The 19244-nt window shown below is 39.4% G+C and overlaps 1 protein-coding gene across 1 annotated transcript in view; it reads left to right on the forward strand.

Annotated features, from left to right (window-relative positions):
• The window catches only part of ldd (lipid droplet defective), a 113129-nt gene that overhangs the window by 55553 nt on the left and 38332 nt on the right, over positions 1-19244 (forward strand). Inside the window, exons 23-42 of the mRNA XM_028179812.2 lie at positions 126-853; positions 1245-1494; positions 2420-2602; positions 3115-3374; positions 3877-4045; positions 5218-5384; positions 6303-6555; positions 7211-7351; positions 7805-8016; positions 8949-9085; positions 9568-9698; positions 10221-10433; positions 10869-11073; positions 11286-11426; positions 12506-12645; positions 13263-13490; positions 14244-14379; positions 15249-15357; positions 16607-16801; positions 17925-18045. Coding sequence (XP_028035613.2) covers positions 126-853; positions 1245-1494; positions 2420-2602; positions 3115-3374; positions 3877-4045; positions 5218-5384; positions 6303-6555; positions 7211-7351; positions 7805-8016; positions 8949-9085; positions 9568-9698; positions 10221-10433; positions 10869-11073; positions 11286-11426; positions 12506-12645; positions 13263-13490; positions 14244-14379; positions 15249-15357; positions 16607-16801; positions 17925-18045 — 4119 coding nt within the window. The remainder of the gene's footprint in view (positions 1-125; positions 854-1244; positions 1495-2419; positions 2603-3114; positions 3375-3876; positions 4046-5217; positions 5385-6302; positions 6556-7210; positions 7352-7804; positions 8017-8948; positions 9086-9567; positions 9699-10220; positions 10434-10868; positions 11074-11285; positions 11427-12505; positions 12646-13262; positions 13491-14243; positions 14380-15248; positions 15358-16606; positions 16802-17924; positions 18046-19244) is intronic.

Below are 19244 nucleotides of genomic sequence, written 5' to 3' on the forward strand. Positions count from 1 at the left end.
TTCCAATATTGGTATGATTAGAACAAAACTTTTTGGAAACCATACTACATCTACTTAAAACACCGAAAGACATCCTAATGTTATTCAACAAAACTAACATCACGAATACATTTTATTTCTTCCAGCAATACTACTTCTACACGAGCGACGCTCGAAATGCTACAAGTCAATACGAAAGTGCTTTTACAAAGGCTGCAGAACTAGCAAATTTCATATTAAACATTGCCAAGCAAAACAAAACATTCATAAACGAAGACGAAATAAAAATGAACAGCCTACAAGGAAAACTAGAAAATTTCGTCGATACAATATTAAATTTTAAAATTGAAAAATCTAATCCCCAGTATATTCTATTTAACGATATAAATAAAAAACAAATTTCCGCCATGATTTATTTAGCTAGAATCGTTAGTATGGTCAATAAAATGGACGCAGAACTACAGAGATTTAATGTAGATGAGCTACCAGATAATAACATTGACAAGAATAAAACAAAAGAAGAACTGAAATATATTAACAATATGTATAAAAGAAAGCCTGTGGATACGATTTCATTTCACTATGATGTAATAACGAATTTACTGTGGGCTAACAATAAAAGTTACAATTTAGTCGAATCATTCGAAGCAATGTGTGACAATTTGAAAAATGAAAGTAAAATAATTTTGGGGGGTCAAAGAAGAACAAAAATACAGTTCTGTGCACAAGACTATAAGATCATTTTTGATAAAATACAAACTGTCGTTGATGGCGATTACGAAGCAGCGAGGTTGAGCTTGGAAAATCTAATTAATATTCTTCAGGATGATGATAAGAAGAATATAACGGACATTTACAAATTCTTCAATGATAGGTTAGTCTTATCGAGAAGTGTGCATTTGTTATTTGATTCTATTACTAAAGACAGACAGACTACAGGCGGTTTAAACCTGTCTAACGATCTGGAGTGACCTTTACCGTTATCGATTACTGGAACCCATGGACAATGTGGATGCCGCCACGCGCCTTCAGTTAATAAATTGGAGTCGTAGTTCCTTTAGAATATTGGCAATATCGTCCTTCAAGTCGGATGGCGTGTGGTGATGATTAGATTACCAGAAACCCTGGTAATAAGATTATTAGCTCGAGGAGGTCGCACACGCATACAAAAGCAAGATTCTAATTAACAACCGGTCAATATCCACTGTCATGTACATAAATCATAACTGAAGTGTGCGATAGTTAATGCTTTACAAACATTGCAGAAAACAACTACTCTCTTCTATAAAGCACAACGTAAAGTACTCGTACGACTTAGGCTTACCTGTATACTTAAAATACCTTCAGTCAAACATCCAGAGCTACAATGTGATAACGTCCTTCCTCTCGGGAGGTGACTGGTGGAATGAGGCTAAGAACATATTCAATGGTCCGTACACTTCCGCATTCTTCGATTACGTCGAGAAGAGCTTGGATGTGGCCAGTGATGTTCTCATTAACATTGATCGGATTCATGTGAGTTGTGATAGCTTCTATTTGTTGATATTAATTTTAATATATTCTATCTTCTTCTTCTATATATATAAAAATGAATCGCTGTTCGTAAGTCTCGCTAAAACTTGAGAACGGCTGGACCGATTTGGCTAATTTTGTCCAGAGAAGGTTTGAAAGATAGATAAATATGAAAATGAATAAAATGATTCCTTTTGTTTGTTTTAACTTTATTTTATACAAAAATTTAGGTCTTTTATTTGTCGATTGAGGCACTACGAAGTCTGCCGGGTCAGCTAGTAAATATATATTTTTAGGATTATAATAAACAGTACACAGCATCACCATCATTTAAGTAAGAATACCCGTCATACTCGTATTCAAACCGTATATAACCGGATTCCAATACCTCTGCAAGGTACTTAAATCTCTAAGTCAATACGAACTTAACACATATCCACGAACGACGCCCAGAATAACATCCTACCTATTATTTCACCCAATCAGTTGTGTGTTGCAAGCTTACCCGATATACTTAGGCCTCAGTCTGGACGACTATTCATTTTGATTTTTTCGAATTGTATCCGTATCTCAAAGGTTTTCGTCAACAATGCAATCCAGGATTCTCCGATATTTTGGACACCTATCGCCACGGCCAGCAGAGTCTATCGAGAAACTTATTGTTCAGAGTAGGGTCAATGATAAAAGATCTCGTGGACGAAGCCCCATGCACTGGACTGATCAAATGAAAATCCTTACCAAAAGCCCACTTCACGAGTGCGCGCGCCAAGCCTCAGTTCGCGAACTATGGAGAACAGCTGTCAAGGCCTTAATAAACATGGATTCTACATAACCACGACTGCTCTGCCAAGAGTAACCGATTATGATGATGATGATTTGTATATTTAAATTAAATTAAAAAACAAAATTGTTTTTTCTTTTCCAACAGCTAGTTCGCCTTCTTCGTGATATAAACGTGAACGAAACTGACGCGTTTTGCCAGTCCAGTATCAATCTATCCGACTACATACCAGACAGCACCGGTGCACTCTCCGCCATGAAGCAACAGCTCTGTACGAAGAATGCCAATGAAATATTTAAAGAGATACCACCATTACTCTTCGCCGCACAGGTTTCAATTATCAACTATCCTCAATCTTTACGACTTATGATCAACGAACTGCCAAATTACAGTTTTATTTACTGTTGTTATTTTATTTTATTACATCATTACAGATCCTCATTTCGGTTCTTCCTGAACACTGACTATCAACCATTAGCTTTGGAGCTTGTAACAGCGCCAGTACATTTAGAACTCAATAAAATTTTAAATTATGGTAAAAATTTCGTTCAGTAAAAGTATTTTAACTACTGCCACTTAAATCTTATTAAAGCATTACTTTGGATAGCCACAGCAGTAGTATTGATAACATCTAACTATCACTGATCTGTTCACTGAACGCGATCACGGCATTATTCATGCACATTCTTAACTTTAGCAAGGTCTTTACAGATGATCATAGCAGAAATGGACTTCTTCAAAAGAGATTTTAACGCTTTGGACATCGTGTATACATTCTAATAGCTTTTGTTCGGAAAGGTTTTGGCTATAGCCTGATTTTAGATATTTTTTTTCTTTAACAGGGTTACGACAACTCTCTTAAAGTATCGAAGACTATAGACTATGGTAAACTGAGCTCTGACCTGACCACGGTAGAGTCCAAACTTGACCTTATCAAGGACATACCCGAATCACCTCAAAGGCCATCGTGGGCTACTGATGACAAGATTAACAATCTGAGGAATGTCGCAGTGAGCATGCTGTCCAAGGAATCATTGACTAAGATGTCCTTTGGCGTTTTAAGTAATTTCGTTGATGCCGGTACACTATTTCTGAACAATAGGTAAGTCTGAGACTGATACTGATATTTTTTTACAATCTCGCCTGGTTTACAAATCGTGATTGAATTTGCGTCTGCTGACTTTATTTATTTGACTTGATCATTGCGATATACATGCAGGAGTAGACATGAAAATTGCTGTCCATCTTGAGACATCAAAATCTCAATTGAACCGTATTAGACATGACCTTCGATCCGATATCAAAAAGAGTGAATCCGCAATACGCCGTTCTGCCATTATATGCCAGTTTATAATCTCAGTATTTTAGTGATACACTCTAATCTCTATGATACACTACTTTGAGAAATTGGCCCGTTCTCCTGTGAATCTTTAAGTCGCGTTTGGCGACATCAGGCTAAGGGATTGGATCCTGTTTGTCGACACCGATACTAAACTCGAAGGTTCAATATTATTTGGCGCTCATATGGGCTCATGGCTTTACTTCGTCCCGCTATTTCTTCACCTATGTATCTTAGTTAACTTTTAACGAAATACAACCAACAGCCAATGCACTCTTTGTTCTCAATTGACGTCGTGGTTCAAACAACTGAACCTCCAGCTCTTCAAGAAGGAGGAATACGATATATTGTTATGTCAAATGCAGTCGATGACCATGCCTGAGATATACAACACCCTGAAGAACAATTTCCATTGGGACATGGCAATTAAGGAGGTACGTTGGTTTTTATTTATTTTTTATTTATTGCATCGATGGGTGGACGAGCTCACAGCCCACCTGGTATTAAGTGGTTACCGGAGCCCATAGACATCTACGTAAATGCCGCCACCCACCATGAGACATGAGTTGTAAGGTTACAACTACTGCCCTACCCTTCAAACCGAAACGCATTACTGCTTCACGGCAGAAATTGACGAGGTGGTGGTACCTACCCGTGCGGACTCACAAGAGGTCCTACCACCAGAAAGTAGTAGGACCTCATTAGTATAGTACCCCTGCTCACTAGTAACTGGAATAGCCCCTCAGGCTATCAGCTATAGGTAGGGAAAAAGTAACACAGGCAAACGCGCGGCCCCTAAACACCATTTTGAGCCTTGAATTTAATAACCATATATTGGATTGACAGTAACCCTACCCTTCAAACTGCTACGCTTGATACCCTTGCATAAATCAAAGCATATCCTTGGTACGCGGAGAGTCCCAGCAGCATATTGACAAGTCCTACTTCAAATCAAGCTGTACGGAAACCTATAGATGTTGCAATCTAATTGTTGTCACCCACATAAACAGCTTATACTAAACATCTTCCAACCAGTGAAACAAAATTAAGTCTTCTTTAACTTAGTGCTTAAATTAATATCGTTTTTAAGTTTCATTGTTACTAACACTGTTACTTACATTTTTACTGGTGGTAGGACCTCTTGTGAGTCCGCGCGGGTAGGTACCGCTGCTCGGCCTATTTCTGCCGTAAAGCAATAATGCGTTTCGGTTTGAAAGGTGGGGCAGCCGTTATAACTATACTGATACCTTAGAACTTATATAGGTATATCTAGGTGGGTGGCGCATTTACGTTGTAGATGTCTATGGGCTCCAGGAACCACTTAAAATCAGGTGGGCTGTGAGTTCGTCCACTCATCTAAGCAATGAAAAATAATTATAGAATAACAAAATTGGTTTAGGGAAAATTGCCGGGTCACATTGGATGCTGTTGGCAACGGACCGGCCGTACTAGAGATATATTGGAGAGACCTATGTTCAGCAGTGGACAGCTATAGGCTGAGATAATAATGATGACGATGATGATGAAGATAGTTTAATAAAAATGCTCAATAAATTGAAAAGGGAAACCGAGGAATTAGTAGACTTAGTATAACTTTTATTCACAGTTAATACTAACAAGAAATTACACGAAATACGAACTGAATAAATCTATGAATGAGTTTTTGGAGCTGGTAAAACTACATCTGCTAGTGGACATCACCGCGACCACGACCAAGCTCGGCGAATGTCTCGCCAGTAATGTCACTAAAAATGTATTCGGTGATGCTGCGTTGTGAGTACCTCAAGGGTTATACCACCCTATAAATTAGCTATTCAATGTTAAGCTAAAAAATACGTTTTATAATGATTGTCTAATATTATGTTCGCGCACGTCATTACGAATCCTCCCGATCCATTAACGGTGCTTTTAGGTACCTTAAACACCGGTCACCGTCCTCGTCGAACCCGTCGCTTGCGACGAAGGGCTCGACGAGCGAATGACCCACAGACACAGCCCACTGAGTTTCTCGCCGGATCTTCTCAGTGAGTCGCGTTTCCGATCCAGCGGTAGATTCTGCGAAGCACTGCTCTTACTAGGGTCAGTGTTAGCAACACTCCGGTTTGAGCCCCGTGAGCTCACCTACTTGTTAGGACGAAGCTGAAATAGCCTCTTAAAGCAAAAAAAGTTCGCATGTGTAATTTGTGCCCGAAACATTTTTTGCTTGCATATGAATTTGACCAAGTTCAAAGACCTCCTGCTGTTTAGTGGCTACTGAAACTATAGACCTCACTACCTGGATGCTGCCACTCACATTGAAACAAATAGATCGAAGGCTCTATTGTATTTTACAATACAAAAAACTTCCCCTTATTAAGTTAATCACGAAAGTTTTTCTTTTAAAGTAAATCTAATTTAGTGGTTTTACTTTTATCGTGCCCTAAGAAATTACACGTCAGTTATTTTAATTGAAACTGATTATACAATCAATTCAATGAATCAAAGTTTAAATTTAAAATTATTATAAAATCAATTTAATGAATCAAAATGCTTCACCTGTAGAGTTGATCCTGTTGATTTTATTTTTTATTTTTTACAAATCACTGAGAACTCGGTTAACACATATAAAACAATATTTATTTGTGACATTGAACCTCCTCCTTTTTTAAAGTCAGCTAATAAACCAAAATAATCTCAGATTTTTACCCTCAGATCAATATCAGTCGTGTCAAAAATTGCTCATCTTCTACGGTCTATATTACCACATATACACGAAATAGAGGGAATAAAAGACATTCAATATCTAAACCAGTTACACGATAAAATTGGTCATAAATTAAATGTTATGAGACCATTAAACAAATATGTCAAAGCTAATAGTGATATTCACGAGCAGCTTAATAAAGTTATTAGTGATTTGGATTTTATTGATGAAATAGAAGCTTCGGATGTAAATCTTAGATCGGTGAGTGATTTAAAAATAATTACCTATGATTGTCGGTTGGGGCTTTTTTTTATTGCTTAGATGGGTGGAAGAGCTCACAGCCCACCTGGTGTTAAGTGATTACCGGAGCCCATAGACATATACAGCGTAAATGCGCCACCCACCTTGATATTTAAGTTCTAAGATCTCAGTATAGTTACAATGGCTGCCCTACCCTTCAGACCGAAATAAATTACTGCTTCACAGCAGAAATAGGTAAGGCTGTGGTACCTGCCCGCGCGACTCACAAGAGATCCTTCCACCAATAATTACGAAAATTATAATTTTGCGGATTTGATTTTTATAACACGATGTTATTCCTTCACCGTGGAAGTCAATCGTGAACATTTGTTGAGTACGTATTTCATTAGAAAAATTGGTACCCGCCTGCGGGATTCGAACATCGGTGCATCGCTCAACACGAAAGCACCGGACGTCTTATCCTTTAGGCCACAACGACTTCACACGGCCTACACTAAGGAATCAATTTTTTTTACATGGATATTTGAATGAGCTCACGACCCATCTGATTGGAATATTATCTGGGTATCGCAGATCGATAATGCCCCATTTTCAAGATTTTTATCGACTTATTCTAATGTAATTAGTGTGATTGATAAATATGTAATGTTATCAGATACGTGAAATTACAATGCCTTCAGACGAGAATATCAAATTGAATACAATGAAATGGAGACATGTTTGCAGTAAACATAACTGCACCGTCATAGCGATGATAATCAAAAACAATTTGAATGAAACACTCGTTCTAACTGATGTAAGTATGGAAAAAATATGTACAATGTATCTATATTGGTTCTTAATGAATCATAATAATCTTACTGATATCTTGAAGAATCTTATTCGTTTTTGGTTTAAAGACATAAATATTTATATCATTAGAATAACTTCGGCGAGCAGAATCCATTACAGAACTGGTCGAATCGCGACTATCTCTTCTTCTAGAAAAAGAAGATCTTCTTCTTTTTCTAAAGAAGATCTTCTTCTTTTTCTCCACCTTTCCCACTAGATGGGATCGCACAACGAATTTTTCCATTCCATTCTCTTTTATCAGCCGTCATCTCAACACTCCCTCCTCTGTCTCTCATATCGTCATTCACTCTCTCCATCCATGTCTTCTTCGGTCGACCTCTTCCCTCTCTATCTTGCACTACCATAAGTCTCCTAGTCACGACTATAATGATTTCTAGAAATGCTTTCCGATTTTCAGCTACCGAAACTTCAAAGCAAGGAATTTTGGAAGTTTTCGTTCATGTCAAATATAATTCGGCATATTGAGGGCGTGCTGTCCCATGCAGCTCGGCTGCTGGGTGTGGCCAGCGATCTCGACATTAAGGGAGCGATGGAAGGAAAACTTGAATCGATAGTCGATGTGGTGGTTACCATTTTAAGTGATGATATAGTTCACAGTGTGCTATATAGGTAAGGAAGTCTACTTGATTTTATGCTGGCAGAAAAAGTAATTTGGTAAATTGAAATAGGTCTAAAATGCTTGAAAGCACTACATATGTGATTCGAAAGTCATTACATTACTGGTGGTAGGACGTCTTATGAGTCCGTGCAGATAGGTACCACCACCCTGCCTATTTCTGCCGTGAAGCAGTAATGCGTTTCGGTTTGAAGGGCGGGACAGCCGTTATATTGTACTGTTAAAAGACTTTACAACTCATGTCTCGAGGTGGGTGGCGGCATTTACGTTGTAGATGTCCATGGGCTCCGGTAACCACTTAACGCCAGGTGGGCCGTGAGCTCGTCCACCCATCAATGCTATAAAAGTCATTTTATATTCTTATTCATAGAATAGAATTAAGATAAGAATAGAATTGTTATTCATAGTTATATTCTTTAATAACGGGCAGCCTTGGGGTACATTCGATATAATAACGAAGATTTGTTATAATTAAATAGTTGATTTAAAAAGCACAACGACTCAGCAAATGACCATGAAACAATAAACTTTTTTTTCCTAACTATTCTGATAGCCTTGAGAGGCTATATCAACGTTACCCTATCGTGTAGGTGAGCTCTCGGAGCTCAAACCGGAGGTGTTGCTAACACTGGCCCTAGCAAGAGCAGTGCTTCGAAGAATCTACCACCGGATCGGAAACGCGACCCACTGAGAAGATCCGGCGAAAACTCAGTGGGCTGTGTCTGTGGGTTAAGAGTGATGTATCGCTCGTATGGAAGCGTCCGTCTCATAATATGCAGAACGCACCTCTTGGGACAGTTTTTATATAAATCTTCATTCAAGTGTCTAATCGCTGATGTAATCATGCATTAAAAATACTGTAGAAGCCAAATCTACGTAGTCCGGGATAGAAATTATCAAATTTTAATCTCTATCTCTTTCTCAGTCTTCAGGGCATTATACAAGAAGTACATCCTTTACTGGCCGGTACCGCTCTGGAAAATGATCTGGAATCTCTTTCTGTTGGATTGAAGATAATGAGCGACTTCAAAAACTATTTATTAGAAGAGGAGAATCTCAAATGTATGTGTATATTATGAAACAATAGTCTTTCCTAATGGTTTTTTGTATCCGGACTTACATATTTTGTAACTTACATTCGCGTACCATATATTTTGGTATCTGAGAAAGGTAGACTCACTAACAACTAGAATAATGACATTTGTTTTAATAATAAAGCTGGATAAATATACATAGACGGTTAATAATCTACCCTGCTTGCTACAGACGGTATAACCGTGCGGTCCTAAGAATTAGCCGATATTCTTACAATGGGCAGATGACAGTTTCAATTTCAATACTTCGATCAGAAGTACTTCGGAATTTGATTTGCCAATTCGCTTATCTAGACACCTGTTTTTATCATAGAAGGATATCTAGTGGCCCGAAAACTTCTCAATTTCGTGAAGATTGATGGACTAACATGAGCTCAGCCAAGAATCTAAGGGTCTAATTTACAAGCAGTCTATGGGCTCTACGTTTTCAAGCTGTGTTTTATATTACAGTACAAGTATTAAAATACTTTCCGGATTCTGAGGCCATGGAAACTAGTCTGTCTGCGGTTGGCATCAACAACACAAACTTCTGGTCTCTGGCGGCGCCGAGGATCCAGGATGGATATCTTGAACTGAAACCGGTTTGTAATTTGTAGCTGAATTCAGAAGATGATATTAGCATTTTGTGTACCGTAATTGATGTTACGTGTGCATAATTCTTTAGAAAGTACACTTTCGCTAATGTTTCTCATATCTGCAGTTGTAATTTATGTGGCGGGGCTCATACTAGTTTTATTATAAACTAGCTGACCCGGCAGACTTCGTAGAGCCTCAATCGATAAATAAAAGACCTAAACTTTTGTTTAAAATAAGCTTAAAACAAACAAAAGGAATCCGTCCGACGGGGGACACATCAAAGGAAAAACAAAATTGTTATTTTTATTTCATTCCGAGCATTTTCATATTTATCTACCTTTTAAACCTTGTATGGACTTCCACAAATAATTCAAGACCAAAATTAGCCCAATCGGTCCAGCCATTCTCGAGTTTTAGCGAGACTAACGAACCGTAATTCATTTATATATATATAGATTTCTAAGTATTGTACGCTTGATATAAAAGCGTCAGCACTCAAAATCTAATGAATTATAAAATGCCCACAGATCTTCACACAACAAGTCTCTCACGTTGCCGATTTTGTTTGCCAAATTGACGCAATGTCTCAAGTGATCGTGCCATCCAACCTAGACCTGGTTTCATCAGAGGATGTGATGGGAGCGGTGGTGGAACAATTCTGCGGAGTACCGGACCAGAGAGCCAAGAGGATTGTTCCTGTGCTATTAGAGAATTTTAACTTCAGTGTGGTAATTGGAAAGGTTAGTTAGTTTCTATAGATTAAAGCAGAAAACAGAAGACAAGGCATTTTATACTTAGCGGTGTCAGTTATAAAGTACCTTTGAAATCATACTTTAAAACAGGCTTTGGTCGAGCAATTTTTTAAGGTTGCAATCGTTCTCGCATTTTGTTGATTAACTATTAGCTTATTTCTGTGCGCCCAGTAACAGAGTCTTCCCGACAAAGTTTGGCCTCGCTAGCCATATTACAATCGACAATAGCCATGATGCGCCATTGATGGACACATAAAGGAGGACCAGAGGATATTTTTTCTGCCTCTATGAAATCATCTATTGCAGTTAGAAATGCAATACAATACTATAAAAGATGAATAGGAGGAGACATGAATGGACAATTACCATTTAGTAGAATTAGAAACACCGCGATATGCTAATACAAAAGATTCATTTTTTCAGCTAATGGACACTTTGCTGTCAAAACTATACACCGCCTCGAACCTAACACAAGAGAATGGAAACGATGTTTTCACCAAATACCCAGAGATGGCAGCACTGTTGCCTGTCATACAAAGTAACATGGCCGACTTGAGCAGCACTTTCGCTAACGAACCTTTGTTCCATAGTTTGCAGAATTTCAGTTCAATTGGTAACTTGCTTGCTGGTGAGTTGAATTTATTATTGATCATAATTTTGTAAATTGATCATTTTAATTAATATGAGGCTTAAAGCTTGCAACCAGATTTGCTTAATCTTGCTCTAGTAAAAATCTGCTCAATGTTGTAAGTACTATTTAAAATGGTCGACTTTTGTATTCCCAATGGCATGGGATATTCCCAATGGCAGTTTACACCACATTTATTGTAATTCCTCCAGGATCTGATTTCATGGCGGACGCCGGTAGAATGCTCTGCGGGAAACCGTTTCAAGCTAGTGTACCTCGTCTACTGAAAGGTTTCCTGAATAATGAAGATCACTCTAACGGGCCCAGTCAAGCACAACTCGACGTTCTACCAAGTGAGAGATCTTTAATTGATGATGCGATATTCTAATTTGAAAGGTGCTATATCAGATGCTCTATCGCTAGCTCTCTCTTCTCGCTAACTCTCTCTAATCGCTAAGGCTCTCTTCAATCTACCGGAAACGTGTTATAAGCTTTTTCGGACACATCATGCGGTTTCCCAGACATGAATAACTACAGGTCATAACTACAGGTCGCATAGAGGGCAAGCGCGCCGTGGGCAGAACACTAGCCAGATGGTCAGATCTAATAAGGGAAGCACTAGATGGTAGTCTGTACATGCACTCCATACCACCAATGACCGAACACTGTGGATGAACGTCACAGGTGGTCGCGATCCTCAGCAATGAGGGAACTGTATAGATATATATCGCTAACTGACCATTAGGAAACTATAATACAACAGGATGCTCACCGCGCAGGTGCTTTGCTCGTTAGACGAATGGATTAATACATTATTAGCCACTGACAGTAGAGCAGTACGACTCCCCCCCCCTGTAAATTGTCATCCTACTGGTGGTAGGACCTCTTATGAGTCCGCACGGGTAGGTACCACCACCCTGCCTATTTCTGCCGTGAAACAATAATGCGTTTCGGCTTGAAGGGTGAGAGAGCCGTTAAAACTATACTAAGACCTTGGAACTCATATCTCAAGGTGGGTGGTGGCATTTACGTTGTAGATGTCTATGGGCTCTGGTAACCACTTAACACCAGGTGGGCTGTGAGCTCATCCCCCCATTTATGCAATAAATATAAAATAAAAAATAAAAACATTAAAAAAAACATATTTTTTATAGCATTTAACAATGCTAGGATATAGCCAAGCTACATCGAGATAGATGGAAGAAGACACTTTTTAAACTTTCTTTTATGAAGGACTTATCAGTGCTCTAGAAAGACCGTAGAGTGGAGCTGATTCCAGGGCTGGATGGTGGGTACATGGAAACAGCAGAGCCTCGAAGCACTCTGTGAAAAAATATACCTCTTTCAATACAGATTCGTGCTATAAATAACGACATTGTCGACATCAGCAACATACTGTTGAAATGAATAGTAAAATCAAGTTTATTTACAGCCGATTTCTGCAGGAGTCTGTATACTGACATCACGAAAGTCGAGGGAGGGAAAATTGTGTGGAGTTTTATAAAGCCGCTCATAATGGGAAAGATATTGTACACTCCGGCTAATCCGACAGTAAATATGATTATTGGAAAGGTGAGTAGAAATAATCTGATATAATTAGATAATATTGAGATTTATGAAATTAATCAGTTAACATTTTTTCTTTTTAAACGCTAGGGATGTTACCCTAAAAATCGAAAGCTGATAAGTAGAATCGAATGCAATGATTACTTGTGAAGAAATAACCACGTTGTAATTATAATAAAACATAATAATATTTATTATTCTTTTAAATAACTATAAAAATACAAAAAATAACTAAATAGAAAAATCCATTTAAGCACAATTTAGGTGGAATATTGCTGGCAACACCGGTGCCTATCGATGACGTAGTAGCATGATTCCTTATGTCCAGTAAAGAAGAATCATTTATAAAATTACCGGTGGTAGGACGACTTGTGAACCTAGACTAGGTACCACAACCCTGCCCATTTCTGTCACAAAGCTGTAATGCGTTTTGGATTGAAGTTTAGGGCAGCTGTTGTACAATAGAACTAAAGCTTAGAGCACTTGCCTCAAGGTTGTTGGCGGTATTAATACTGTTCACGTCTACGGGCTTCCGTAATCACTTAACATCAGATAGGCCGCAAGGTTGTTCAATTGGAAGAAAAAAATCTAGAATACGTTACTTAAGCATCTCTACTCCGTAGGCGAACGCGACCTTCGAAACAATGATAAAAATGATGAACTTAGTTCATTCGTTCGCCGCCACCTTCCCCTCCCTGGAGACAATGCTGGACCACAGACACGGACTATTAGTCCTCAAAACGCTGGTCACCGATCCCAAGTTTGAAGGACTTAGAAATATGATCATAGGAGACGTGGGCGTTCCAGATTTGGATGTTGATGGCATCTTTGACCAGTTAGGAGACTTAAAGGTAAGAGATGAACTATTCTGGTGGTAGGACCTTTTGCGAGTCCGCACAGATAGGTACCACTACTCTGCCTATTTCTGCCGTGAAGCAGTAGTGCGTTTCAGTTTGAAGGGTGGGGCAGCCGTTGTAACTATAATGAGCCTTAGAACTTATATCTCAATGTGGGTGGCGCATTTACGTTGTAGATGTCTATGGGCTCCTGTAATCACTTAACATCAGGTGGGCTGTGAGCTACTAATTTAAGCATTAAAAAATAAAATAAAAACAAAACCTTTGATCAATAAATGTTTTAGTTCAAAGTCATGATGACTAATATTTTACTAAGATAGAGTTCCGGGAGTTAGGGGTTTTTTATTGCAAATTTCCTCCTCTTTTAGAGTCTTTTTTTAAAATTTCTTATTTATTAATAGTTTATGAAATATTGGCAAAAAACGAAATACCATTTTTTTTTTCATCTTTAATTATTTATAGCTTTTGCAATTTTTTATGTGCTAATTACACGCTTTTGGCACATTTTTCTAGGTGTCATTCCGGATCCAATGAGCTATCGCACATAACTTTAAGAGCAGTATCTCTATTTTGTACCATTTTCAACTTGTCGACTAGACTATAAGTAAATAGCGGTGTTGCGCTAATATGCTTAACTCTATCCTCAATGAGAAAAGCTGAGTATGTGTCTTTATCGCGGTGATAGCCTAGGCTGTAACTTCAAAACCTGCGTTGGATCCGTTCAAATTACATTAGTTGTTTCTCCAGGGTATCGGTAGTCTACTGTCCAAAGCATCGGACCTGCTCCACTGCTTCAACATGAACCGATTCAAGCCCTCAACGGACGAAGAAGGGATGACAATCGAAGCCGCCAGACTGTCGCAACTCGATGAATTTTCAGCTGGTCAGTAGAAATTAACTAGGATCGTTCTCATTGGGAACCTGGTGATGGGGGGTGATCTTGTGCGTCCGCACTGGTCGGTCCGTTGATAGGTGGGCAGGAGTGGGATTGTAAAAACCGATAATTATATCTCAAGATTGGCGACGACATTAAAACATGGTTGATGTTTATGGGCTCCGTTGAGCACTTAACACCAGGTGAACCGTGAATTTGTTCACCTATCTAAGCAAAAATAACGCATTTGTTATTGCAATGTCCTTTCAAGCACCCGTTGGCACTCCCTTTACTAGTAACAGGGAATATTGTAGGTCCGCCCAGATATTAGTACCATTTCACTTATTTCTGCCGCGGAATACTCGTGGATTCTGGTATACAATATCTCAATTGAGACGTCGGCTAACATTTTTAGACGCAATTGCATCGCAGACGCATCTCTAGTCGCAACGATTTTCACATTGTTATTTCTATTGACTCCGGCGATTACCTAACACAAGATACTTCATCTTATCCATCCATGCATAAGAAGAAAAACTTGATAAAGCCCACCCCACGAAATACGTCCCTTGAGGAAATCATTGCAATGTCCTGACGAATGATATTGTACGCTCTGTGTGCTTAGTGAGAGTTCTTTAACGTTCTCGATAGCGTAAAAGTTAACCCAATTTTGTATGCAGTTGGAACAGCGCCCCTAGCGGCAAACGTACGCAAACGATCCCACTCCATACAAATATGAGCTAACTTCTACGCTATCGAGAACGTTAGAAAACTCGCACTAAGCACACTGTTCACTAGATTTTGATTCGAAAAGATAATAAACCAGACTGACTCCTTGGATTACTTTCCATTCATTATACATTACATTTCTTCAACAGGTATCGTGTTCATGAACACGAAACAACAAAATGGTTCTCTCTCGAATGTGGAGTATAAGATTAGAATGGATTATGAAAATGTTCCCGCAACGCGATGGACGAAGAATTAGTAAGTTTTTTTTTATTATTTTTTATTGCCTTTGTAGGCAGACGAGCATACGGCCCACCTGATGGTAAGTGGTCACCGTCGCTCATGGACGTCAGCAATGCCAGGGGCAGAGCCAAGCCGCTGCCTACCATAAAAAAAAATAATAAAATAAAATTAATAATAATAATAAAAGTTGGTTAATGTTCATGCCTCTTCGCTTATTGATCCACTCCGAGAGGAGGTTCTGATCTATATAATTTAAGCTGACAGAGATCATGCTATTGATGGATTATGGATGTTATTCAGACCGTCTTGACGTTTAAACAATATTATTTGATTTGAATATTTTCTCTGCGAGATTTATTTCAAGTGAAGCTAGAGAAGAGTTGCAAACGAATATATCGATTACGTATATATTACATATCCGATCAAGTATATTATTAGTCAGGGAGATCATATTAAAAACCGCACAGCGTTGGCGAAGATTACTTTTATTTTTTGGTAAATTAAAAGTTTCAAATCAAATAAAAAAAAAATTCAACATAAATGAAAGTACATACTTGTTGAACGTCAAAAAGAACTACCGCCAGTTCACAAAAACTAGCCTCCGTCCTGAGAAGAACTGGCAAGAAACTCAGAGGGCATGTCTTTTTTTTTTAATATTAGATTATTTTTAAATACTCATTTTTACAAGAGGTATTATAATGTAACAATTATTGCAATATTGAAATACCCGGAGCGGGCAATTCATTCCCACATCATATTTATAAATGCCACCGTCTTACCTATTTCTGTCACTAAGTATGCGTTCTGATTCGAAGGTCGAGATAAGAACAGTCTAATATAGAACTCAGTGAAACTTCAATCTCTGTGTCAAGTTAAGTTGCGATATACACTTTGTGATATTTGTAAGCTTTGTAAGCAAAGTACGCGAGTTCGAGGATCAGCGTAAAGCTGACCTTGATTACAAACGCGACCAGTTGAAGGCCCGCCCACCTGCTGCCATAACCTATAATTATGAGAACGGCGTGCTTACGTGCCCTCAATGCGCAAGGAGTTTTGCCGCGAAGGTAGGCTATATAAGCCATCTTCGAGCGTACGAGCGCCAAATCGACGGATAGGAGTCAAAGTGGTCGCCATGGCCGAAATCGGTCGGATGAATCATCATCAAGCTTTGCGAGCCAATCCTCGCCAGGCTGTGAAGTCGTCAATAGAAGTATAACGAATAAAGCACGTTTATATATCAGCACCGATCTCCTCCTGTCCCCAGCCTCTGGATCCCGGGACCCGAGTCCAGCTTCGTAGAGGAAATGCGTTACTTCCGCGGCTTCGTTCAGATCCAGGATATGATCGACCGCGCCGTCATCCAGCTCTCGAGGAAGAGGCACAAACGGGACGCTGAGGATGAAGTGGACTGGGCGATGTACACGCAACAGGAGCCATACCCGTGTTACAGGAAAGATTTGTACGTTTAAATATATTGGTTTATCTCTCAATTAAACAAAAAAAGAAAATTTCTTACCCGAATACAACATAAATACTAAGAGGGGGTCTTATCTGAGCCCGCACGTCCTATTCATGCCGCTAAGTAGTAATACGCTCTAGTTTCAAAACGTAATCTTAAGCCTACACTATACAATCAAAACTCAGACTTCATGCATTATGTGAAGTTTGTGAATTCTGGGAACATTTGAATACCAAGTTGGCCGTAAACTCATTTATCCGTTTATGATAAATAAAAACATTGTTGTAACGGAATAGAGAAGAGTAAATTGTAGTAGAGTAGAGTAGAGTCGAGTAGAGCATTACTGTTCACCAAAATAATAACGATTGAAGATAGGAGAATATGAACATAGGTACCGACCACATTGTAATTGATTCATTGTTTTTTTAATGCACTGGATGTCTATACAAGCTGACACAGGTCTCATTATGATATTATGTGGTTACCGGAGACTATTGTCGACGTGGACTTTCTTTTGACTTAAGTTCAAAAACGTCAAAATTGTTAATTAAAACTGGGTATGTTGGTTTTGTTGTAATATCGTGTTTATTTACTGTCATTATATTGTGTATTCATTCTGTGGGCTGATAGATAGATATAGATTCATTTGCATTATTCTGCTGTGTGCAACCGAAATAAATTGATTAGAATATTAAATAATAAATAAATTAAGATAAGATAAGATTATATTAAGAAATAAATTAATTTTTACTGGTGTTAGGACCTCTTGGGAGTCCGCACGGGTAGGTACCATCACCCTGCTTATTTCTGCCGTGAAGCAGTAATGCGTTTCGTTTTGTAGGGTGGGGCAGCCGTTGTACCATACTAGAGACCTTAGCACTTATATCTCAAGGTGGGTGGCGCATTTACGTTGTGGATGTCTATGGGCTCCAGTAACCACTTAACATCAGGTGGGCTGTGAGCTCGTCCACGCATCTAAGCAATAAAAAAATTAAAAAAAGTTTATATTTTAATTTATTTATTTACTATTTCCGAAGATACAAGACCAATAAACTAAATAAATTAAGATTAAATAAATTAAGTGCTCTTGATCTCGAATACGGAGATGTATTTCATTTTTCAGGTTCCAAACGTCCCTCTACGAGTCGCAGGCGCTGATCGTGGCCTTCTTCTTCTCGCTCGTGTTCACCGTCGCTTCAGCCATAAGGTTCATAGTTTCCGACAAAGAGTCCGGCAACACTATGGTGAGTGCAAATCAAAGTCGTAACACATTTCTAGTCACAATCATTATACATAATTACAGCAAAATATTATCGAAATGATTAGTTTATTAAAATGTCTAAAACGCTGAGTTATACAATGTAATCTGAAACTATAATTAGTGAACTAATGTTTGCCAAACTGTTTTGGATTTGTTGTTGCGAATTATTTTGTTATTAGATTTATATTTCTGTGGGTCCACCTGAGGATGTACCGCGCGCGTCTCTGGTCGCTATCCTTATGCCATGAATCAGGATCGATCCAAAACTTCGAATTCCAACAACGCTCGGATGGGCAGGTGAGCTCACAGGCTCAACCTGAGAGAATTGCTAGCACTGACTCTGGCAAGCGGAGTAGTCCGCACGGGTAGGTACCACCACCCCGCCTATTTCTGCCGTGAAGCAGTAATTCGTTTCGGTTTGAAGGGCGGGACAGCCGTTGTACTGTAAAAACTGAGACTTACAACTCATGTCTCAAGGTGGGTGGCGGCATTTACGTTGTAGATGTCTATGGGCTCCGGTAACCACTCAACACCAAGTGGACCATGAGCTCGTCCATCCATGAAAGCAATAAAAAATAAATAAATAAAAGACTTTTTTTATTGCTTAGATGGTTGAACGAGCTTACAGCCCACCTGATGTTAATTGGTTACTGGAGCCCATAGACATCTACAACGTAAATGCCGCCACCCACCTTGAGACATGAGTTGTAAGTCTCAGTTTTTACAGTACAACGGCTACCCCACCCTTCAAACCGAAACGCATTACTACTTCACGGTAGAAATAGGCAGGGTGGTGGTACCTGCCTCCCTCGTCGCGGTCATGCCTTTCCGCACCGATCCGTCGCCGTTCCAGAGCCGGGGGCCAGAGGAGGGAATACGCCCGTACGTCCCGGCCCTTGCGGTAGCGGCTTCTGAGAGGGTAGAGGCCGCGCTACCAGCATTCTAGCGCGCTGCCAAGGAGATTCGAAAGAGCAAGCGGTTGACGGTGTATCGCGTCACGACCCGGCATTCTGGTTCTGGTCCAGCGAGGTATTCCGTGACACCAGCGGCACCGTCCGGGCGGCCCGACGGGCTGCCGTACCGAGACGGCCGACGTTTCCGTCGGCTGGGCGTCCTTGGGGTGAGCCGCGCTGTCTGGTTGTAGTGTTGACCGCGGTAACCCCCCTACCTCATCTGGGTTCT

This window comes from Bombyx mandarina, chromosome A1 (genome assembly GCF_030267445.1).
Source record: "Bombyx mandarina strain Sakado chromosome A1, ASM3026744v2".
Lineage (NCBI taxonomy): Eukaryota > Metazoa > Arthropoda > Insecta > Lepidoptera > Bombycidae > Bombyx > Bombyx mandarina.